At 39.3% G+C, this 24,670-nt stretch overlaps 1 protein-coding gene across 2 annotated transcripts in view; it reads right to left on the bottom strand.

Moving 5' to 3' along the window:
• Positions 1–24,670, bottom strand: part of itfg2 (integrin alpha FG-GAP repeat containing 2) — a 55,894-nt gene that overhangs the window by 10,518 nt on the left and 20,706 nt on the right. For both annotated transcript variants that reach the window (XM_080190967.1, XM_080190968.1), the window contains exons 7-11: positions 20,866–20,960; positions 16,247–16,300; positions 4,223–4,314; positions 3,716–3,833; positions 1,265–1,435 (exon numbers count right to left, since the gene is read on the bottom strand). In XM_080190967.1, coding sequence (XP_080047093.1) covers positions 1,265–1,435; positions 3,716–3,833; positions 4,223–4,314; positions 16,247–16,300; positions 20,866–20,960 — 530 coding nt within the window. The remainder of the gene's footprint in view (positions 1–1,264; positions 1,436–3,715; positions 3,834–4,222; positions 4,315–16,246; positions 16,301–20,865; positions 20,961–24,670) is intronic.

The raw sequence follows: 24,670 nt of genomic DNA, 5'->3' as shown, positions 1-24,670 counted from the left end.
TGTGTTCAATCTGAAGTCTTTGAAGAATGGCTGTCTGAATAATGTCTTTGAAAACAATATCAGCCAGGCAGCTTTTGAAGTTGGGACGGTAAGGATATAAATTAGCCAGCTTTAGTGCTGAGTTTGCTAATCATATTATTTTGTACTAAATAAGGGATGGGTAAAGATTAGTAAACACTGCAACCTTGATGTTTCTGATGGTGTTTCGATATTATTTTATTGTTCTAATCATTTTTGCCCAAATTTGAAACAAAATCTTGTATCAGAATTATTCAACTGCCTCTGGAAGAAATGAGGAAACAGCTTAGAAGAAGCACATAAAATTTTAATTATTTTAAGTCCACTACAGTGCTATTAACCAGAAATCAAAGCAAGTGAATACATTCTCAAGGCCATAGAGATAACAATTCACCAATTAAGATAGTTTGGAACTCAGGAGAGTGGGGGAGAGGAGAGATGATTTCACAGAGTTGTATGGCTGGGAATTGTTACAGAGATAGGAAGAAATCAGTCCATAGAGTTAAACGCAGAAGTGATTGTTTTCTAATTTAAGGAATTGGAGGATCAGAAATACAGCAGAGGGTTAATGATGATTGTGAATTGGTGTGGGATAGAGTAAGGCAACAGAGAGTTGTACATGCTTAAATTTATGGAGATTACAGGAAGATGCAAGGCAAGAGAGCCGTGGAATAGCCAACTCTGACAAAGGCACAAATAAAGATTTCAGAAGCAAAGAGGCCAATGCAGGGACAGAGGCAGATAATGTCACAGAGGTGGAAGTGGGTAGTCTGATAGAGAGGATATTGTGTTTGAAGTTCAGTGTAGAGTGGAATAGGATATGGAAGTTGATATATATTTAGTTCAACCTGAGACCAGCTTGGGGGGTGGGGGGGGGGCGGTGTGTGTGTGGTGATGTTGGTGGTGGTGCTAGAGATCCTATACAAATTCAAACTGATGTATCGATAATTGCATAATCAATAATGGCAGTAATTAAACACTGGCACCATGTGATATCATTGTGACGTGTGATATCATTGTGACGTGTGATATCATTGTGACGTGTGATATCATTGTGACGTGTGATATCATTGTGACGTGTGATATCATTGTGACGTGACTTGCAAACAAGAAAGACAGAAATTTTTGAAAGAAAGAATTGGCTAATTGTGAAACAACTCTTTTTGCACTGATTTAATATACTGTGCATATCAACAAAGCAATAGTCCTTTCCACCATATCCAAAGGCTAACACAGAAATACTCACCCACAGATGTTCCTTGCAGTAGGTTCTGGAATTCATCTGTTTCCAACACCTTCAAGATATTGGTTGATTCCATTCTCTCCAGTTCCACCCTCCAGTACACATAGATTTTGTGATTGAAGCTGACGTACACCAGACAGGGACTATTCCGACCATTTTTGCATGCATATATGCCTAGACGCAGAAGAACAGGTGACAGTAAATTGTAGAGAGTGAAAGCCTGTTAATCAAAGAAACTTGCTTCATTGTGCATGAGCAATCTTCCTCTTTCCATTCAGGCAGACTATTCCAAACTCAGTAAGATTTTGAACTACTGTCAATATGGGTTGATACAGTAAAAGGCAACTTCTGTCAGACATTTGCGATTTTACTAACAGCCCAAGTAGAATTTATATTTGCACGGCATCATTATAAAAAAACTTACTAAATGATTGGAGAGGTAAATTTTGAGAAGGTTTTTGATGCTAAGGGTTCTTTGGAGGTAAACAGATAATGAAGATCTAAGAAAAGGTGAAGCACAAGTTAAGCTTCTCAAACTTGGCAAAATGGAAGAATGAAAAACGGCAAAAGTCCAACTGGGCATCACATCTTAGGAAGGAGGATAAAACAGAAAATGCTGGAAATACTGGCAGTATCTGTGGAGAGAGAGAAACGGTGTTAACATTTCAGGTCTATGACTTTTATCCTGAAACAGACAGATGAAAACACAAAACACAAAAATCTGTTTGAGGCCCACTTTGCAAAACTAATGCAGATGAATAAACTAGGCTCGTACTCGTTAGAGTTTAGAAGAATGAGGGGAGATCTCATTGAGATGTATAAGATGATGAATGGGATGGATAGGATAGAGGTGGAGAGACTCTTCCCGCTCAAAAAAGACAGGACTAGGGGGCACAGCCTCAAGATAAAGGGGGGGCGGTTTAGAATGGAGTTGAGGAGGAACTTCTTCACTCAAAGGGTGGTGAATCTCTGGAATTCTCTGCCCGTTGAAGTGGTGGAGGCTGCCTCGCTAAATATTTTTAAGACGCGGGTTGATGGGTTTTTGATAAGAGAGGGGATTAAGGGTTATGGGGAGGGGGCGGGAAAGTGGAACTGAGCCATGACAGATCAGCCATGATCTTATTGAATGGCGGGGCAGGCTCGAAGGGCTAGATGGCCTACTCCTGCTCCTATTTCTTATGTTCTTATGAATGGCAAGTTTGATTTATTTTTTACTTCCTTATTGTGAAGCTGGAAGTGTAGGACTGCTCCCCCAGCTTCACATTAAATCTGCAGATTACAGGCCAGAATTCACCTTCCCAATTGCCTCCCTCTCCCACCATCCCCATGGACTTTTATTATGACTAGAACATCCACTGCCACCTGGGACCAGAGAGTTTCTTCTGGGCCATAACTGGCACTTAAAGCTCACCGATAATAAGTTAGTAGGGCTGGCAGACCCATTTACTGTGGTTCTGTCACTAGCTTCATCAAGCAGGAGTCGCAAATGCTGCACTGGGATTGCACTGCTAATTTGGTTCTGAAAACTGCTTACATTGCTGAAATTAGTACCAGTGATAAGTGGAGACAAGGAGATATTGGATGAGCAATGGGTCATTGCTTATTTTGAGTGTACAAGTTAGCAATGGGCTGCCAATTCTGGCTGCAAGCACATGATTTCCAAGATGCACCAGCTGTCAAATTGTACCTCAAATAGGATACATCCATAGGATGCATATTGTAAATTGTTATTATCTTTCTGTATAGTAAAGTTTTGACAGAATCCATCCTTTAATTTAAAGTTTCAAATGTTGGAGTACTCTCTCACTTTCATCATAACCATTTATTCATTTCAAGCTGGAAAGCTTGAGCTGTTAAGCTTCAAGAGCCTGGCAGCCAATCTTAATTGGACAGTAAACCTGTCTCAAGTCCAAATTAGTGAATGTTTTCCCCAGGGGAGTGGGTCCAGCACCCAAAAACAGTTCCGACCCCTGATTCCTGTCCCCAGAGGAAAATTCAATCCTAAATGTTGCAATACATGACAGTTCCTGTTGTTCTCCTATAATTACTATTTAAACAAAAAACTGCAACAAAAAAAATGCAGAAAACAGGAAGAGGAAGCTGAAGCTAAAATCAGTTATATAAACAGAGAGCAAATATACTACAGATTTCAGAAATCTGATGCAAAAGCGAAGTGTTTTCAAAAAAATGTTCCGTACCTGAAATGTTAACTTATCGGTTCTCTCCACCGTTACTGAGTGGTTCTAGAAATTGCATTTGTTAAAGTCAACAATGATTTGTTTCTAAAATTGGATTTGATATCCCTTTCACAGAAATTTATGGCCTCAGCAGGGCCAGGACCAGAAAATGCGGCAAGCGATTCAAAATTCCATTGACTTTGACAAGACCAGAAATCCCACTGACAGGAGGGGCATGAAATACCATCCTATAAATTAACAGTTACTCGACACTTACCAGCACAAAATGCACTGACGTTCTCATCAAACTGAAATCGGACAACAGACCTATTTTGGTCAATAATGTACGTTTGACCATCCCAAGCACAGGCCACTACTTCCTCTCGTCCATCACCCTGAAGAAAGTGCAGATGACAATTATGCATTTCTCAATATACCCGCCACAAGCCAGCCAGGCATGCCTACTTTCAATAACATCTGTGTTGTATTAGTAATAACACCTTCATCACAATCAGTTCTAGATCATTATTTCTTTACCTATACCAATATGGCAGGTAGCGTGCTTCAAGCTAATAACTAGCATGTTATTTCTGCCCATTATACTGAAGGCTTACAACCCTATTTAGCGCCATTGTATTTATTGAACACAATCACTAACATGTATAGAAGCCTTGTCATTCTAATGGACAAGTTATATGAATAGATTCAGGAAATAGCTTGGTACTTTGTGATACTTTGATGTTGAAAGAAAGCAGTTTCAAAATAGGGTTATGATAATACTCACTGTAACATCTAACTTTTCCAAGGCAAAGAGCTGATGATCCACTTGAACAGACCACAGGAGTTTGTCTGACCCATCCATCAGCTTTAGAGTACCTGTGCAAAGAGACAAGAGAGTTTTACTCAGTTTTATTGATTAACAGGATTCCAAATAGGTATGTATTAAACCTTTAGAAGAAAAAAATCCAACTAAGAAACCTACAGGAGAAAAGAAAATATTCTCAAAACACCAGAAATTAGTATTTTTCTGTTAGCGCCAGATTAACATATATAAGTTTTCATTTTAATTTTTCCACAACTTTTGGTATAGTAGTTAAGTTATTGCACCTTCATAATTTCATGACAAGGCATTCCTAAGGTTATCTAGTGATAGCTGTAACCAAAGAGAAACAAATCAACTGTTACTTTGCCTTTCCTCCCTTGTTAGATATGTTACTGCCACAGCTTGGGGGTGACTGCTGCCAATGCAAGAAGGTAAAGATAGAAACACCCTCTGAAGTGATACAAAAAGGTTAAAAAAAAGTGTTGCCACGATAGGCAGACCATCAGTGTAAAGGACGTACGACTCCACAAAATGCCACCCATGGCTCCAAGAGGCACGGTAGCAAAGTGGTTAGCACTGCTGCTTCACAGCTCCAGGGACCTGGGTTCGATTCCCAGCTTGGGTCACTGTCTGTGTGGAGTTTGCACATTTTCCTCGTGTCTGCATGGTTTGCCTCTGAGTGTTCTGGTTTCCTCCCACAGTCTAAAGATGTATGAGTTAGGTTGATTGGCCATGCTAAAATTGCCCCTTAGTGTCCTGAGATGTGTAGGTGGAGGGATTAGCAGGTAAATGTGTAGGGATATGGGGGTAGGGCCCGGGTGGTCAGTGCAGACTCAATGGGCTAGATGGCCTCTTTCTGCACCGCAGGGTTTCTATGATTCTATATATGAGATTCAAAGGAAGACTTTTGGACCCCAACAGGAGATCCGTCCACCACTGGGAAGATCCTGTTAGCATCACAAGTTTGACTGCTTAATCAAACCCGGTTATCTGCCACCATTGCCAAGCAGGTAGTCGGTGCCGGCATTCTAACACACGATTCTCTAATTTTAATCCTGGAGTCGCTCCAAAGGGATTGGGAAAATTCTGCCTATAAACTCTATTTCTCTCTCCTTAGATGGTACTTGGCCTTCTAAATATTTCCAGCATTTCCTGTTTGCATTTTAGGATTCCAGCCATCTTTATTTATTTAAATGATAACAATATTTTTTATTTAATCATTGGCTTCAGCAGCATTTAAGTAATTGATTATCTCTGCTTTTTTCTAAACTTAAGTTATGGGCTCTGGGACCATGCATTCAGTTCCATTGTTGTTTAATACAGCCATATTGCTCCAAACAATTAGCCAGCATTCACTGGATGCTTGTGCCAAAAGAATCAATATATATATGATGGACAGTACCATTTGTACTAAGTTATGGCATGAGTGACACCTTTACTAGCGTCACTTAAAAACCTGCTGGGGTCGTCTAGAAAGCTCTGCAATAAAACCTGCCAAATAAATGAGAATTCCATGTTCTTAGCTCCACTAGAATCAATGGCAATGTTCAATTTGGTTTGATCAATGTTGAAATGTAGACTAAACAAACAGCAACAGCAATCTGGCAGAAATGTGATTCGTTGCTGTAAAGTTGATTTCCCTTAAACAAATATGACTTTTTATTGAGCATTGTTGATTTATTTAACTAATACAACAACACTTTTGTGAACATACCAGTTGGCCAGAAAGTTTCTTTTTAAAGGGAATTGAATTTTGGAAAATTATTTATTTGGAGCAATTCAATGATCTGTAGTTCATTAACAGCATCAATCACAAATTTTCACATTGCGTATCAATGCAAGTACATCTTTTGGAATTCACTTAATAAATTAATTTAATTAATTCACAACAAATTGAATAGTCATAGTGTATCTTGTTGAGGGAATAAATATAAAATTGGTCTATTTAAAGAATTATGATGACTATTAAAGACCACACCATGGCCTGGCCCTACCTTTCCACTACAGAACACAACTTTAAAATTCAAAACAGTGACTAACATTTGAAATGATTTTCAATTTGGAAGCTACTAATTGGTTCGAGTATCTGCAGCAGCACATTATGCCTTCATTAAACCTGGAAATAACGTTAGAAATTAAAATTAACAGATGTGTCAAATTCACAAAACAAAACTCACAATTCAAACATATACTCCCATAAACTAGAATAAAAAGTGGATGAATAATGTGATACTATTCAAGTGATCAAAGTTGGAATAACAAGCATTTGTCAATGGTCATTCGTGGTACACTTTTAAATCATTACTGGCCTGACTGAGGCCTATTCTAATGAGATCTCCAATAAATTATGACAAAGTCATCACTGGAGAATTGGAGCATCCAACGGTCTAAAAGTGCTCAGAATCAAATACACTGAATGCTGGACTCAATTTTCAATTCAAAAATACCACAGGAGCTTTGTGTAACATTAAAAATATCATATAACACACATTTTGTCCAAGGAACATGTTATAGGGATTGAAAATCCCCAACATCACTTCCAGAGAGATTTTTTCATACTTCCTCCTCAGAAGGAAGTTCATTTTCTCCTTTGGTGTCTTTGGGCGGGATCTTGAGCTCACATCCTCCATATGCAAAATCTCTGGCAGGAATGCAAAATCTACACATCACTGGTGACATAATCAGCGTGTAATGGGAGTGGACATGACTTAATAGATCTTAATAAATTTAAATATAGTTATCTAATCCCCTTGCCAAATTATCCTCCCTCACTAAATATTCATTCCTTGCCAACATAACATCTCATGGCCAAATGTAAACCTGTCAAGAGGACTCTTTGGGGGTAGGGGGATGTGTGGGGAAGAAGGGCAAAGCATTGTCCCTGGGGGTGAGGGACAAAGCCAGGCAATGCCCTGGCACTTTCATGGGCAGGCCCTTGGGGGAGCCTTATTCTAATTGTGGTTGTGGGGGGAGGAGTAAGCAGGTGCTGAGGGAGGATGTAAATGCCAGCAATGATCATTGGGTTGGGGGAGTTAAGCTTTGTGTTCCAATCGGGGTGCCCTTTAAAGATAATGCCCTGATTTCAATGCAGCTGGTCTTATCGGCTCTCAGAATCCCTGATGCATCAGAATGACAGCGTAAACCACACACAGACTAAAAAGCTCAAAATTTGGAGAGAAAACAGGTCAGTAGAGCTGAAGAGACTCATCCAGTTTTCTCACCAGAATTATTTATAGTTATAAATACCAAACAGAATAAATAACAAACTATTTTTTCAGGATTCTAGAAAGAATCATAGCAAGTTACGGAACAAAAGATCGATCCACTTGGTGTGCCTCAGCCAGTTCTTTGAAAGAGCTGTCCAACTTAATTTCACACTCCAGTTTGTACCCTATCGTCCTAAAGTAGATGTCCAACTGCCTTTTGACAGTTCCAATGGAACCTGATGCTACAAACCTTCAAATAATATGTTCCAGGCCTCAGTGTGTGAAAAGAATCTAATTTCCCTGAAAAGGTTAAGTACGATTTTCTTTTTTTGTACTCACTGCACCTACTTACAAAGCCAAGTTTCCCATATCATTTCTAAAACATCTTATCAACTTGTCTTGCTTTCTTTATCCTCCAGTTCCTGCACTTATTCCCTGGTCCCTCTTAAAAATGTACAATTTTGATTACAATGTATTTCCATGTTATTCCTTCCAAAGTGCATCCACCATTTCACACTTACCCAAATTAAATTCCATCCCTTTTCACTCATATATGTCCTCCTGACTTTTGCTACATCCTGAATATTTTCTATGTTGCAAAGTTTTGAATCATTTGCAAACTTCAAAATTAACTTCAATTTTATTCACTCTTTGATGCCATAGTCAAATGCTGTTTTGATTTCAAGGACTGTCTCACCACTGAAATTCAGCTCTTTCGTATTTGTCTGAACAAAGTCTGTAATGCAATTTGAAGCAGAGTGGCCCTGGCAGAATCCAAACTCAGCTTTTCTGAGCATATTATTACTGAGTAAGTGCCACTTGACATTACTGCTAAGACACCTTCCATTACTCTGCTGATAATTGAGTGTCTACTGATGGATAAAGTGATAACTGGCTGGATTGCATTTGTCCTGACGTCGTGGAGAGGGACGTGCTTGGGCAATTTTTCACAATTTGTCAGGTAGATGCCAAAGCTGTAGATGTAATGGAAGAGCTTGGTTAGGGGCATAGTTAGGTTGGAATATGCTTTCACTACCAAAACCAGGATGGTGACAGGCCCAAGTTACCACTGTTCCTTTAATCACATGTGTTTCTATTTTTCAAGTAGATCATTCTCAAGGTATTTTTATCAAACATTTTTTGCAAGTCTGTCTGTAGGCCGACTGCACTTGCCTTCATCAAACTTCTCTGTTCTTTAACAAAAAGGTTTCTCAATTATGATTTGCCTTTAACAAGTTCATGATAACTATTCCTTATTAACCACATACATCTCCAAGTGAGAATTAATTTTGTCCTTGACAATGATTTTTCAGAATTCTCCCATCATTGACATTAGACTAACTGATACAGTTACCAGATGTCTCTCTCTTCCTTGAGTAGCTTGGTTACATTTGAAATCCTCCAGTCCTCTGGCAGCAAACTCACAATCAAGAGGACTAAAAGATTGTAGTCACAGAGTTTCTGCTTTTTCCAGCCTTGCTTCATTTAACAAACTGGAATGCAGTCCATTTAGAAAACAGAAGTGTCTTAAATATTATAAAATCAAGCTAACTAAAACAAGGAACTTTTCCAAAGTAAATTCAAACTAGGAATATACACAATGAGTAAATAGCAACCTCAACACCAGTGCTTCCCAAGGCTGTCTCCTCAGCCCCTTACTATACTCCTTATACATTTATGATTGTGTGGCCAAATTCCGCTCCAACTCCATTTTCAAGTTTGCTGATGACACCACCATAGTAAGTCAGGTTTCAGACAACAACAAGATAAGAGTACAGGAAAAAGATAAAGAATCTGGTGAAATGGTGCAACGACAATAGTCTCTCCCTCATTATCAGTAAAACGAAGGTGATACTCATCAACTTCAGGAAGTATAATGGAGGATATGCCCCTGTCTACGTCAAAGGGGATGAGCAGAAATGGTCGAGAGCTTCATGTTTCTAGGTGCCCAGGTCATCAACAACCTGTCCTGGTCCCTCTACACTGACACTATAGTTAAGAAAGCTAACCACTGCCTCTACTTTCTCAGTAGGGTATGGAAATTTGGCATATCCGCAATGACTCTCACCAATCTTTACTGAAGCAACCATAGAAAGAATCCTTTCTGGATGTGTCACAGCTTGGTATGATTCCTGCTCTGACCAAGACCGCAAGAAACTACAAAGGGCTGTGAGCGTTACCCAGTCCATAATGCAAGCCAGCCTCCCATTCATTGATTCTGTCTACACTTCCGGTTGCCTCGGCAAAGCAGTCAGCATAATCAAGGATCCCACACGCCCCAGAAATACTCACTTCACCTCTTCTACTGGGAAAAAGATACAAAGGTCTGAGATAATGTATCAACTGACTCAACAACAGCTTCCCTGATGCTAATCAGCCTTTTGAATGGCCTTATATTGTTGATTTTTCTCTACATCCTAGCTATGCCTATAACACTATGTCCTGCACCCACTTTTTTTCTTCTCCCCTATATATGAATGATATGCTTTGTCTGCATAGCATGCAAGAAACAGTATTTTTCACTATATACCAATACATGTGAAATAATAAATCAAATGATAGTTAGAATAATCTTTGGTTTTTAAAGTGGTTCTGTTAATGATACTTTACTCAGCAGAATGAAGCTCTTAGTCATATGTTTGAAACAACTGTGCCTGCTCATTTGCTTCTTGACGTACATTATTATTGCTTTAAAATCCAACTGCATTTGATTTACAATGAACTAGTTTTTAATGTTCTCAGAATTGATCTGAGATCAACCAGATTAGCAGCATCAATATTAGATGTCAGATGTGTTCTGCTGGGATTCACTTGACTGATATCATAAAAAATGTAGGCAATAGAGGCTGTCATTTGGATTCTATAACATAGGAATTCAAACACTGGACACATATGACAAGAGTGGAAGTAATCACAGATTTGTCTGGGTATCGTCAGAGTGAGGTCAAAACATCACATTCAAATAACCTGTAAGGTGTCCATGTCCTTTCATTTTCATTTTGATTGCTTGGACCATGTCTAATACATAGCAACAATTATGAGACATAAAATGGGATGCATTCCAGTTTCAGCATTGTCCATCATACAACAATCCTTTCTTCTATAAAAGCATGATACGTCATCACCCTCTCTGTAATTACTGTTCCATCGGCTCCTGACTACAAAAAGTGGTAATTGAACTAATTGAGACACTTAAATTGAGCAATTAATTGCAGTCCACAACATTAATGTTCATATAAAAGAAGAGTGCTGTGTGAAGCCAGGAAATGCACAACCAAGTAGCTCATTGAAGTCAAGGGGGATGTCAAAATAAGCTTGCAGCCTGCTGTGTCATCCAAGAAAGGAGTTTGCCCCTGCTGCTCTGACAGTCTTAATTATCTAACAGCTACACAAGCAGACTTTGGATGACAGGCAAAGGAAAAAAGACCTTTTTAAAAAAGTTAAAAATATACCAGTAATTAGCCACAACTGTACACACAAAAAAGCTCTTCACGGCTTCAAGGTTGCTTGAATTGAAATAAATAAGTTGGAACAATTCTTCCTTATAATTTGCTAAATTATAAAAAGTAAAACTGAATCGTTAAAATTATTCTCTGTAGGTCTTTAAAAAAATCCAAACTTTCAGCTTTTTTGACAAACAAAGTATACTAATTTTACAAATACTCACATTTGCATGAGTCCAGAATTTGCACCATTGTAGACGCTATCAAAATTCCCAATCCAATCTTCTCTCCCAGAAATTCAAAATTTTCCTAGAATTTCTTCAATTACTGATATCAGGTTTTAATAATTCTTCTGTGTTGCAAGAACACTTCTGAATAATACATTATGCACACATATGCTGTCTGAAGTTTAGGTGCTAACAGGAGATTTTTTTCTGATCTCAGTCCCTGTTCCTTTTTCCCCATTATTCATTGGTTGTACTCCATCAGCAGGTGATTATGAAGGAATGAAACACTTTGTTAATGTTAATTTTTATCACATAGTGCTTCTGAACATTAAACATTTAGACCTAATATTAGATAATACAAAATTTGTATCCTGGAAAAAAGCCTTCCAGCTTCTACATAGGTTACAATCTATGTTAAAATATAAATTACAGCAGCAGCCGGCCACCATGTCAGCAGTTGGAACAGATACACAGACAGCCTGCAGAAGCATAATGGATTAAGCAGGTTCTTTCTCCTTAGGCCAATATCAGTGTTAGCTTTTGGATGACCACCTGGAAATAGCATCCTTCCCAGTTATAGAGGTGAGCTCTGTCCCTTGTTGCAGAATTATTGGGTTGATTTTAAAATTTCCCAACTGATGACTATCTTGAACATCACCTGATGGGTAAACGTTTGTTGAGACATGATCATGAAAACTGAGTGGCACTTGGAAGAAAACTGGGCCTGCCAAATGAAGACACAGAGCGTGTGCTGGTGCTAATTGTAATGTCCTAACTATGTTAGGGGCTGTGGGTTTTAAATGTAAAGAAAATATGTGGTTTACATACACAGATTCAAACTAACACACAACATATTGGAAGATATGGGATGAGATTCCCCAGCCTCCCAGCTGTGTGTTTCCCACTGGTGGGAGGTGGCACATTATTTGTTAGGGGTGGGATTCTCTGGTGCCACTGCTGTCAATGGGAATTTCCACTGACGTCATCCTACACTGGCGGGAAACCCACAGGCGGGGGTGCGCTGCTGGTGGAACAAGAGAATCCCGCCGGTGTGAACAGCCGGAGAATTCTGGCCTAGTTCTCTACACAAAGTACAAACTAAAACTTAAAGGAGGAGCCTATGCAACACCTCAAATGACATCATCATCAAATCATGTGGTCAGCTCTTAAAGCAATCATACAACGACTTAAATATATAACATCTTCTCCCTTTACTTCTGTGGTCATTACAACAAATTACTATGCTGCTATACATAGTATCAATAATACTTTATAGACACAGTACTATGCATCATTAATCATTATATACAGTCAATAAAAAAGTCAATCAGAAGGATTATTCCTCTTTGGTTGTATGTGACATTCTGGAATTTGGCTGTCCTTGACCCTAGAAGTATGATTAGAAACTTCGGTAGACATTTACTCTCTTGGAACTAATCCTGTCTTATTCTCACCTAGTACAGCAGCAGGGACACAATCATCAGGCCACCAGATTCAACTAAGTCTGTTGCACAACACTAGGGACTAAAGTAGTTGGTACTTCCGGACATGATTCTGAGAAATCATTCTGAGATGACAACAACTGGTCAGCATGGCACTGCCGAACAAGTTCATCTTTGGCTTGAACCATGCAGAAAATTGAATCTGTTTTTGCCAGAACTATGGCTGGTACCCATTTTTCACTTGTGGCATAATTACAGCTAATGCTCGAGCTCCTTGTTGAAATGAGCGTTGTTTTTCTCTCATTTCTCATCCAATAACTTGGGATTATTGTTTATGTCTTACTATCTTTGAAGTTTCTGGAGGTAATAACAAATCTACTTTCTCTTTAAAAGCAGGTGATCTTTGGGTAGTTGCATGAGTGGTGTTTCAATAAGATGCCGAAAAGATATTCACATGATGTATGAATTTGAAGCTTTTAAAGAACGTTTCAAGGATTGTATGAATCTTTTAGCTAATCCATTGGTTGACAGATGATGAGGTGTAATTTACTTTGAGATAATCCTCAAACTTTTGTGAAGTAACCTGGGAACCACTGTTGCTAACAATTTGTTCCGGTTTACCATGTCTGGCAAAAATTGTCAAGTTTTTCAATGGTTTGTTCAGATGTAGTAGATCTCATGATAACAGCGTCTGGCCATTTTGAATGTGCATCAATTATGACTAAGAACACGTAACCCTCAAACAGATCATCAAAATCTACATGCAATTGTTGCCAAGGCAAATGTGTAAAGGAGACAACGCTGGTGTATTTCTTATGCACAGGTTACCTTGATTTTATAACTGCATGTCTCAGCTGATGGAGGAACAACGCTCCGAAAGCTCATGTTACAAAATAAACCTGTTGGACTTTAACCTGGTGTTATGAGCCTTCTCACTGTGCCTACCCCAGTCCAACACTGGCAATTCCACATCATATCTTCTCATGACTCGCAAATTCACAATGTTGTGTTAGCCATTATAAGGTTGCCACAACCTGAGCAATGCTTTCGCCTTCCATTTAATTCCTTCAGTGGAATCTGAACCATTCTACAATGATCAATGGCTTTGGAGAATAATGCTCTTCAAGGATCTTTGTTAAGTCATCATAAATTTTGATTCCTGGCTTTGCTGGATGAACCAAGTTCAGGAGCAAATTGAAGGTCTTACTTCCTATTGTAATGAGAAAAACTGGTACAAGTAATTCATTTGTAATTTTATTCACTTGTACAAAGTACTGAAAATGCTTTGTGCAAGAACTCCATGATTCATTTTCTTCATTGAAAGAACTATAGATCCTATCTGACCCACCATTTCTCTTGTAGTCATGAGCAACTCAAGACTGCTCAGTATATACATTTTTTTTTACTGTGTTCCCAGTACTGTCCAATTTTTCCTGAAGATCAATGACTTGAAGTATTTTTTTTCGAGCGATCACAGTTGTACAGTGAAGCATTCCACTTTTCAAATGTGTTATATACTGCCTGGAACTTCACCCTTCTCTGATCTGAAATACCCTCTCTTTTAGAACCTCACAGAGCTTTTTTCTTACTTTATCTTCCTTTGGGCACTTCGTTCTTTAATCCTGTTATAGCTTCTTCCCAGTCTTCTAATATTCGAAGTGTGAGGGCCCAAAATGCTTTTTCTTCTATTAAGATCTTTTCTTAATGTAACAAAATCTCAACTTGTCTCCAATTTTCTTTACGATGTCCTAAATATATTAGGGGTTCTAGGTTTAAGACAGAACAGATGTGGGGTGGGATTTTACAGCTGTACTCAACCTGAGACCAGAAAAATTCTGTCCAAAGTCAACAATTTCATTGTCTGCCCCTTGCCTGTTCCGATTCCGTGGCGGGCGAGGCGATAGAATTCCAGCAGTAGTTTGCACATGTAATAGGTTTATTGAAAGAGATGGGGGGCAATTTTCCCAGCCACTGCGCTGCTCAAATAGCACAACAGGCTGGGAGAATTAGCCTGTACTGGGATTCGCAACTGGTGTCCAGCTGATCATGAGTCTCCCAGGCCCTTTTTTTTATGTAATCAGCCTCGCACCAGAAATCAGCACAAGGCTACTCAGAATACGGAAATTCAAATTTCCATGTCATGAGCAAGCCCGCGACGGTATTCTCTGGGCTTGCTAATGTCTTCTCCCACTATCGCCCCCGTTCCCACCAGTGAAGGTTAAAGCTGGTCCCCATCAATGGGGATCAGGCATGATCACCCACCTTTGGGAACAGGGCAATTGAAGACTTCCCAGGAGATCAGGAGAGAGGACTGCCCCTTGGGCAGTGCCAACCTGGTACCACCAATCTGGCACCCTGGCACTGTCCACTGGGCACCAGGATGTCGAACTGAAACTAAACGCAGCAGCTTGTGAAACACCCCAAATGACAACACCATCAAATTTTGTGATCAGCTCTTAAAACAATCATACAACCACTTAACTTATATAGTACTAATAACTTCCTTTACAAATTATTTATTTCTCTCAGGCTGATTATTGAAGTCTCTGAATCTGGGTCAGAAAATCTGATTACGTCAGCTGCAAGCTAAATAAAATTATTATCGAAATATGGTTATATCTGGAAATTTTTAAGTTTGTCAAAAAACAAACTGAATGTTAACTATTACTATGAAGTGATTCTAAGAGTCCTTAGAATCACAGAATAACAGCACAGAAACCCATTTGATCCATCTAGTCTGTGCTTGCTCTGTGAAAGTATCAAATTAGTCCCACTTTCCTGTTCTTCTAACAATCTTTCCCCTTCAAGTACTTATTCAATTCTCTATGAATGTTTTTATTAAAATTGTTGCCACCACCCATCTGGCAATGCATTCTCAATCATAACTCTATGTAAAAGCTTTATTCCTCAATTAGCCTTTGATTCTTTTGTCAATTAGCATAAATCTTTGCCTGGTTGCTGACTCTAAGGACACTGGAAACATAGTAAAACACAGAAATATAGGAAACAGAAGGAGTAGGCATTTTAGCCCTTCAAATCTGACCTGCTAATCAACATTATCATGGCTGATCCTCTGTCTTAACACCATACCCCTGCACTCTTCCTGTTTCCTTTGACACCTTTAGAGTGTAGAAATCTATCTAATTATTTCTTAAGTATATTCAGTAACTTGGCCTCCAGAGCCTTCTGTGGTGGAGAATTCCACAGGTTCACTACCCTCTGAATGAAGAAATATCTCATCTCAGTCCTAAATGGCATGCCCCATATCCTGAGACTGTGACCCTTTGCTCTAGACCCCGCAGCCAGAGGAACATCCCTACATTTTGAAATATTGTTCATGCACATTAACCCTATTTTTTTTCAAGATAGGGAAAAATTCTGTTAGTTGTATCATGTGTATGTGGTGGCTTTTAACTGCGGGTTCCTTTGAGGTCTATAAATCAATACATATCGAAACTGCAGTTGTTGGCTTGTAATGTGTAACTTTATATATAAATTGGCTTCAGTTCTATTTTACACCAGCAAATATCCTGGAAGGCAGCAATAGTTTACCATTTATTTTTAACTTACATTTTATTTTGTTAAATATAATAACTTTATACTTTGTTGAACCCATGTATAAATCATCAACAGTAATGCCAAACTAAAAGTTATTATAGGTCCTTACCATCCAATGTACAAAGAGCAAATAAGCCAGACTTGGACACATCATCACAGGAACCTGTAAACAAAAAGGAAAATGTTTTTTTTTCACTTGTTTATACTGAATACTCGTTTTTTTTCCATCCTTCCTGACGGAATGTCTCACTTAATTATGTTGTTGCAGTCAGGAATTGAGCATGGTATAACTTATGCGGGTATAATCTGCATCATTCCACTTTGGAGGATTAATGAGGTACACAAACCCAAAACCATTCTTTGCATACAGAATCTGTTGGTCGTTTTTCAGCAGCTCCTCAAATTAGTAAGACTGAGGTTAGCACGTAGCTATACCAAATTTCATGATAAAGCATGCACTCCTGCCAAAATTGTTAATCATTTATTCTTGTGATGACGAGTATAAACTAATTGATTAGGGAGCATATTTAAAATTTCAATTGGATTTACCCATTTTAATACTTAATATATAAAGACTTATTTAATTACATTATGAAATGTTTTACTGGGAACAGTTATCAATATTTTCTTATGCCTATACCTTCTTCAAGGCTTTCATTGTATAATTAGAAAGAAAGGCTTATTCACATTAAACACTGTGTGGCACAGTCCTTAACAAAATGAAACTTCCACACAAATATCATGTTTATAGATTTCTTATACAGCCTGCTACATTTTCTTGCCACTAATTTGAATGAAAGGAAAAAGACGGCCTTTTCAGTGTGTGATCCTTCCTGCACTTTATCCAGACACCACCTAATGTCAGATGAAAATCTAACTCTATAACCACAATTCTCTAGACTTTAGAGTAATATATGGCCCTTAAAGGAAAAACCATGGTTGGCAGCTAAATATCACAACAACACTTCAAACTGCAGATTACATATGAGCAGAGCTATGAAAGATCTGCTAATTCACAAATACTTCCTAAAGTGTATTCTAGTATGGTCATATCACATTGGCTGACTGCACCCTGTCTGTAGTTCATGTAAGATGTGACTGAATGAGATCAGTCAAATTGAGATGCAAACATCTAAAACCCAAACAAATTCCATACCCCTGCCCCAACATGACTCAATTCTCTGAATTATCAAAGCCTTCATGCCAATTTTGTTTGTTCAATACTGTATATTACTATCTTAATGCGGCTCTTCTTGAAGCACGAAGTCAAATCAAGTACATGAATTGTTTTGCACTAATCATATTGGCTTGCTATAAAATAATAAGATAAATTCCTTTTGGTCAACTTACTACATCCATTCATAGACATTTATAATCCTGACCCAACTTCTTATACTGTTGAGTTTAAATTGTATTCTAACTTCCTATAAAATACCTTATGAAAACCAGCACTTTCCTGTTTTGTTTTAACTGTACACTTTTCTTAATGTATCTTACCCTGCTTTGTACTTCCTTGTCCTATTTTCTAAGCAACATGCTCAGAAAAAATAGCAAATATATAAAATCAACTCAAGTAGTACTCTTTATCATAGAATCTCTACAGTGCAGAAAGAGGCCCATCATGTCTGCACCGTTCACAATCCTACCCACCCCATAAGCCCATTTATTTACTCTTCACTTCCCTGACACTAGGATCAATTCAGCATAGCCAATTAACCTAACCCGCACATCTTTGGACTGTGGGAGAAAACTGGAGCACCTGGAGGAAACCCACGCAGACACGGGGAGAATGTGCAAACTCCACACAGACAGTGACCTAAGGCCGGAATTGAACCCGGGTCGCTGGTGCTGTGAGGCAACAGTGCTAACCACTGTGCCACCCTGTTCAAGGCATGACTTTCCAGATAAGGCACTGTACGGGGGTGTTTGGGATCAGGTTCTAGTGAAGATAAATGATCCAATTGCATAACTGAAGAAAAGCAGAGATTTCTCCCAAAGTTCCAAACAATTTTCATCAGTCAACCAAACCAATGATACAGATTAACTGGCCCTTCAATTGCTGATAGGTGAACAATGCTGAATGCAAACTCACTGAAGCATTTACCTACAAAACATAAACATCTACACTTCTAAAGTAGTTCATTAACTATATTACTATACAGCCTTGGGCCAACCTCGAGATGTGAATTCCAATTGTAATTCCAAGTTTAAATACCAATCACAATTTAGTGGAATTTTCTGTCGAATAGCTATCATTAGACAAGAAATAAATGCAAGTGAAGACAGTCATTTTCATTTACTGAATTTGGACAACTTAATGGACTCCAAATGAGGCTGTTCAAAGATAAATCTTTGTTGCGGAACAGCTCCAAGAAAGTGATAATGGTACAAACAAAATTGCAAAAAGACATTCACGTTGCAAACCTGAAAGCTTGTGAATTTTTTCTTTTAGCAATTTGGCAGAATTATTCCAGGGCATGTCCTACACATAAATTCTGCACGACTTGAGACAGGTGCCAAGCTGCTTCAAAATGCCAGCAGAAACAGTCACTATATCACAACACTCAGAAAATTAAAGGAAGATTATCATTTTGTAGACACCAAGTGCTTTTTCCAACTTGAAGTACTGCAAATTCTTTACCACAATATCTGGAAGACTCAAATGGATTATTGATGCGTGCAACAAAGAGCATATAAAGTAGGGAGGTCTTGCTGCAGCTGTATAGGGCATTGGTGAGGCCGCAACTGGAGTACTGTGTGCAGTTTTGGGCGCCGCACCTGCGCAAGGATATTTTGGCCCTGGAGGGAGTGCAGAGGAGGTTTACTAGGCTGATACCGGAGTTGAGGGGATTGAGCTATGAGGAGAGGCTGAATAAACTAGGCTTGTACTCGTTAGAGTTTAGAAGAATGAGGGGAGATCTCATTGAGACGTATAAGATGATGAATGGGGTGGATAGGATAGAGGTGGAGAGACTCTTCCCGCTCAAAAAAGACAGTAGGACTAGGGGGCACAGCCTCAAGATAAAGGGGAGGCGGTTTAGAACGGAGTTGAGGAGGAACTTCTTCACTCAAAGGGTGGTGAATCTCTGGAATTCTCTGCCCGTTGAAGTGGTGGAGGCTGCCTCGCTAAATATTTTTAAGAAGCGGGTTGATGGGTTCTTGATAAGAGAGGGGATTAAGGGTTATGGGGAGAGGGCGGGAAAGTGGAACTGAGCCACAACAGATCAGCCATGATCTTATTGAATGGCGGGGCAGGCTCGAAGGGCTAGATGGCCTACTCCTGCTCCTATTTCTTATGTTCTTATGTTCTTATGTTCATTTAAAATCTGATTGAGCAAATCAGATGAATCGCATGCAAAATGATTAATGCCCGAGAGTGAGTTACAGATTTAAATCTAAATGGTTCAATCAACGGGTAAAATCATGACACATTACAGAAAAACGTTAGGTTCAAATAACTACAATCAGTTTTGGGAGTACAGCAATAGGAACACACCATACACTCTTTTCAAAAAATGGGATGTCCTGCTGTAGGGTTTATCCCTTCTTATAATCACATGTCTACTGGCAGGACAGTGGTTAGCACTGCTGCCTCACAGTGCAAAGGACCTGGGTTCGAGTCCCGACTTGCATCACTGTGCAGAGTTTGCAGTTCTCCCCATGTATGCATGGGTTTCCTCTCACAGTCCAAAGATGTGCAGGTTAAGTTGATTGGCCATGCTAAATTGTCCCTTAATGTCAGGGTGACAAGCTAGGGTAAATACATGGGATTATGGGAATAGGGTCTGGATGGGATTGTGGTCGATGCAGACTCAATGGGTTGAAAGGCCTCCTTCTGCATTGTAGGATTCTAGGAGTTGACATACCTGTACACCATGATTGTATATTAACTAACAAAAATGAGCTAACTTTATCAATGCACACTACATATTATAGATAATATTCAGATACAAGGTGGCCAGCCCAAATTATTGTTCATAGAACAAAGAACGAAGAACAAAGAACAAAAAACAGCCCGGGAAACAGGCCCTTCAGCCCAATGAGCCCGCGCCGCCATCTCAACACCACCAGTCCCCCTCTCCACCCACAACCCTTGTCTAATGTTTTATGGCCATCCAGATTGAGGGAAACTGATTTAGGGACAACTTATTCCTGCCAATCAGCCTAACAGCACATCTTTGGGGTGTGGGAGGAAACCGGAGCACCCGGAGAAAACCCACGCAAGCACAGGGAGAATGCACAAACTCCCACAGACACCGGCCCAAATCCATGTGTCTGCACAGCAATCAGCGATAGTCACTGAGCTGTCGTCTTGCCCAGTATCTGGTCCAGTTTAGGCACACACTAACGACATGAAGCACCAGGCCAATCTCGAACAACCAAGAGCAGCCCCAGTACGACCCATCGCATGTATGCCCCTCGTTGGACACAAGGCGGACCGACTTAAAACCTGTGAATGAAAAGGGGAAAAAAAATTACTACTTAAGATTTATTAAGAACATAACAAAAATAGGAACATCAGTAGGCCTTTCAGCCCTTGCACCCTATCTCATTTAATACTATTATAGCCGATACTCCAGCTCAACTCCACATTAGAACAGAAGAAATAGCCAATTCAGTGGACACTTGTGCCAACTGCACAAAGTAGAAGATAAGGCAGCTTGAAGTCTTTGCACTTCAATCTTAGTTTCATAGTTGGTGAAGGTTTTCAAGGATTCACACACTTACCTCTGTTGATACTGCCAATTAAATGTGTGGAAACATTTTTATTGTGAATCCGGCCCGAAGTCTGATGAAGAATAACGTCCCGGATCAGACCCTCACTGTACAGAAGAAAAAAGAAAATGTGGGTTCTGAAAAGAGAATTAACAATATAAACATGGTTCTGGGATGAAAACCCCTGACTTAAACAACAATTTTTCACTCTTGGTGATTTACATATGCTTAGAACAATATTTGCTCAACTGAGCATTTTAATTTTCCAATACTCAACAGAGTAGCTGAGCCACATTGCCAAAGAAAGTACAGATTCAATTCCCAAGTTGTTCTGAATTAACTAAGCTAAGCTAGAACAGTGGATGAAACATCAATACTGGCCTTTGTACTACTCAGTTAGGAAGGAGAAATCAACTAAATTCCTATTTCTGATCATTGTATAGGTTTTTTTTATGCACACATATTGGGATGAGGAAAGAAGCAGAAAAGGCTGCAATTTGCCCCACAGTCCAATAAATTTCTAAAATTCATTATTCTATACCTATATTAATATGATCACAGAGGCAAGGATCCAAACTTATCTCTGGCTAGAGAACTATGCCAACAAATGCTGCTTCTTTCCTTGGAGATCCACCATAGTAAGGAAGTGAACAAACTGAAGTGAAAGAATTAGACACATGATAGATCTGAAAACAGGGAAAGATATGGGCAATTGGCAAAAGAGATAAGAATTAATGAAAGTCATATTTGCTTCACAATTCACATCCTAAATACAGCCAATTGTGACCCAAAGAGAAAATACTAGAAAATCTCAGCAGGTCTGGCAGCATCTGTAAGGAGAGAAAAGAGCTGACGTTTCGAGTCCAGATGACTCTTTGTCGCAGCCAACTGTGGTTGCTTTTACTGCCAAATTACATCAGATTAACCAGCACATCCCACCAAAAGAAATGACTGATAAACAAAAGGAGTAGTTAAGGAAAAAAGTCATGAGAGGTAGAAAATAGGAAAATAGCCAATGCAAAGACAAAGTGGTGCAAACCATGAGAGATTGACCAGCAATAAATCAACAACAGAATTTATTGAGCACCTTTACTGCCCCAAGGTGCTTCATGAAATGTAATCAGACAAAATTCAACATTGAGCCAAAGATGATGTCAAAAGGGGTTACTAAAAATTTGGATTTTAAGGAGAATCTTACAGAAAAAAAGGGAGATTGAGAGAGAGAGGAAAGGAAGGAGGCAAGAGTTTAGGAATGAATACAATAGAGGCAGCTCAAAACCATGACTACCAATAATGGGGCAATGCAAAGGAGGGTGCAAAAGAAATCAGAAAAGTCTTTTGTGAAGGGAGGATGAATAAATATGAAGAAAGGAAAATAAGATATGTTGACAGAGTCAGGTGAAGTGGGCAGGAAACTCATGTGGAACATAAACACCAGTTTGGGTGCCAAGTGGTTAACTTTGCTGCTTCACAATGCCAGGGACCCGGGTTTGATTCCGGCCTTGGGTGACTGCATGGACTTTGCATCTTGCCCCCTTGTCTGTGTGGGTTTCCTCCAGGTGCTCTGGTTTCCTCCCATCATCCAAAGATATGCAGGTTAGGTGGATTGGCCAAGGTAAATATGTGGGGTTATAGGGATAGGGTGGGCAGGTGAGCCTCAGTAAAATGGTCTTTGGAGAGTTGGCACAAACTTGATGGACCAAATGGCCTCCTTCTGCACTGTAGGGACTCTATTCTATTGATCAAGATCAGTCTGCCTTGTATCTGTAATCCCTTTTCCTCATGGGATTTTACATAAACAAGACAAACAGAGAAAGACCACTTTGGCCATCAAGATGATTCTATTCAGTCATGTTGCATAGTTGCAACATGACATCACAATGCTCTCCACCACCAATGAACATGTAATAGGGGTTAAAATCGTCAGAATTCCTCTCTGACCTCTGCAAAGGTCCCATCTGTTTGTTCTTTCCTGACAATTGGAGCCTCTCAATTTTGGTAATCATTATAAATCTGGCCTACACTTTCTACAGAGCTTCAACATCTTTTAGTAATTTGAAGACCACAACTGCATGCAATTCTGTACATCCCCATCTTGAGTTTCCTCATTAAGTGTCATCCAGCAGGGAAGCAGCGAGTGGGAGAAAACAGGCAAGCAGGAGGGAGTGACAAGTAGGGACAAGTAGGCAAGAAAGGGCAAGAATTGAGGAGTGGGTGAATAGGGGAAGTCAGTGAGTAGAAGGGGTGGGTGAATGGGGGGTGCACTTGGGCATATGGGAGTGTGAGTAACTGGGGGGGGTAGTGGGGCCAGTGGGCGACGGGAGGGGGGAGTGGCGACGGTGAGGCAGACTGGGCAAATGGGGGGGGGAGTGAGCAAATGGGAGGGAGTGAGTGATTAGTGGGCGGATATAGAGGCATGGGGAGAGGAAGTCTTCGAAAGAGTTGGCCTGTGGGACAGCTGGTGAGCGTGAGGTAAATAAAAGAATTAGCATATTTCTTATATATTTTTTAATGTATTATATATTTTTAAATATTTAATTTACAAATATAGGAATTTAAGAATGCATAGTATTTAATGCTTTTTCTGATGAGAACGGTCTTACAAAACGTAGCTACAAACTTAAATTTGTTGTAATGGGAAAATGTGATTCACTTAAAGATGTTTCACTTAAACTTTTCAGGAACACAGCGTGAAACACGAGTGTGGTTTGGCTAAAATTCTATGAACAAATGATCTCCTTGTTTTTGTATTCTATCCCTCCAGGTTCAAAGGGCCAAATTGTATACTCCTGATTCTAAGTTTTATGTATGAATCATGTACTCCAGTATTTTGTTTGCAATCTTTATTGCCTCATTAACTGGTATTGCTACTTTAGGATTCATGCATCTGCATTTCCAAATTTATTTGCTCCTCTGCCCTATTTAGTTTCTTACCTTCCAAAGAATAAAGTATTCTCCTTATTTTCCTACCAAAATGAGCAACTCACACTTTGCTAAACTGAATTTCAGTTACTATTTCTCCGGCTCCTCTGCAAACCTGCTGTGCCTTTCTGTATTTTGGTGAAGTTCTCCCCATCATTACTTATTATCCCTGTGGGACACAATTTCTTGCTTTTCCATCAGACTGAGAAAATTCCTCTAATTCCTACATCATGTTTATTGTTTTACAGTCATCTTTCAATTCATTTTGCTGCCTGACCTTGACCCTGTCAGACTCTTAAATTTATCATGAAACTCTGTTTTGGCAATCTATCAAAGGCCTTTTGAAAATCTACATATACTATATCAGTTGTTTCTCTTTCAATCCCTTTACTTTCTTTTTCAGATAATTCAATACAATTGCTAAAACATGATATTCTCCATTATTAGGTGTTTTGTCATCTCATCCTTTCACAAAGATTTTAGCATATTTCCAAACACCAACATTAAGCTAACAATTCCCTGAATTAGCTCTGTCTCCAGTTTTGAAGATAGGAATTTGCCATCCATCAGTGTTTGGCATTCTCTCTCTCCTTCTGTTCAATGTTTACACGTAGATACTAATGCTGCTGCTATCTCGTCCTGGCTTTTTGAATATCTGCAGGAGTCTATCTGAGCCTAATTCTTTCTGCACTCTCTTCTAGTCTCTTACTACACTCTAATGTACCTCTCTCTCAGCATCTCAGCCTCTATCTCAGTTCCCTCTCCTAATTATAGAATATTATTGTTCCAAATGAAGTCATGTAACTTATTTTCCAAAGATCTTTTGTAGTTGAATGAATTTTCCTACAAAATTATCATCTATTCATTTTACAACTTTTTGCAGCCTTTCCACGCT

Source organism: Carcharhinus amblyrhynchos, chromosome 6 (assembly GCF_965287045.1).
Source record: "Carcharhinus amblyrhynchos chromosome 6, sCarAmb.v2.hapA, whole genome shotgun sequence".
In the NCBI taxonomy this organism is placed as follows: Eukaryota; Metazoa; Chordata; class Chondrichthyes; order Carcharhiniformes; family Carcharhinidae; genus Carcharhinus; species Carcharhinus amblyrhynchos.
The sequence above is the reverse complement of the archived record's forward strand: the minus strand, read 5'-3'. Positions and strand labels throughout refer to the sequence as shown.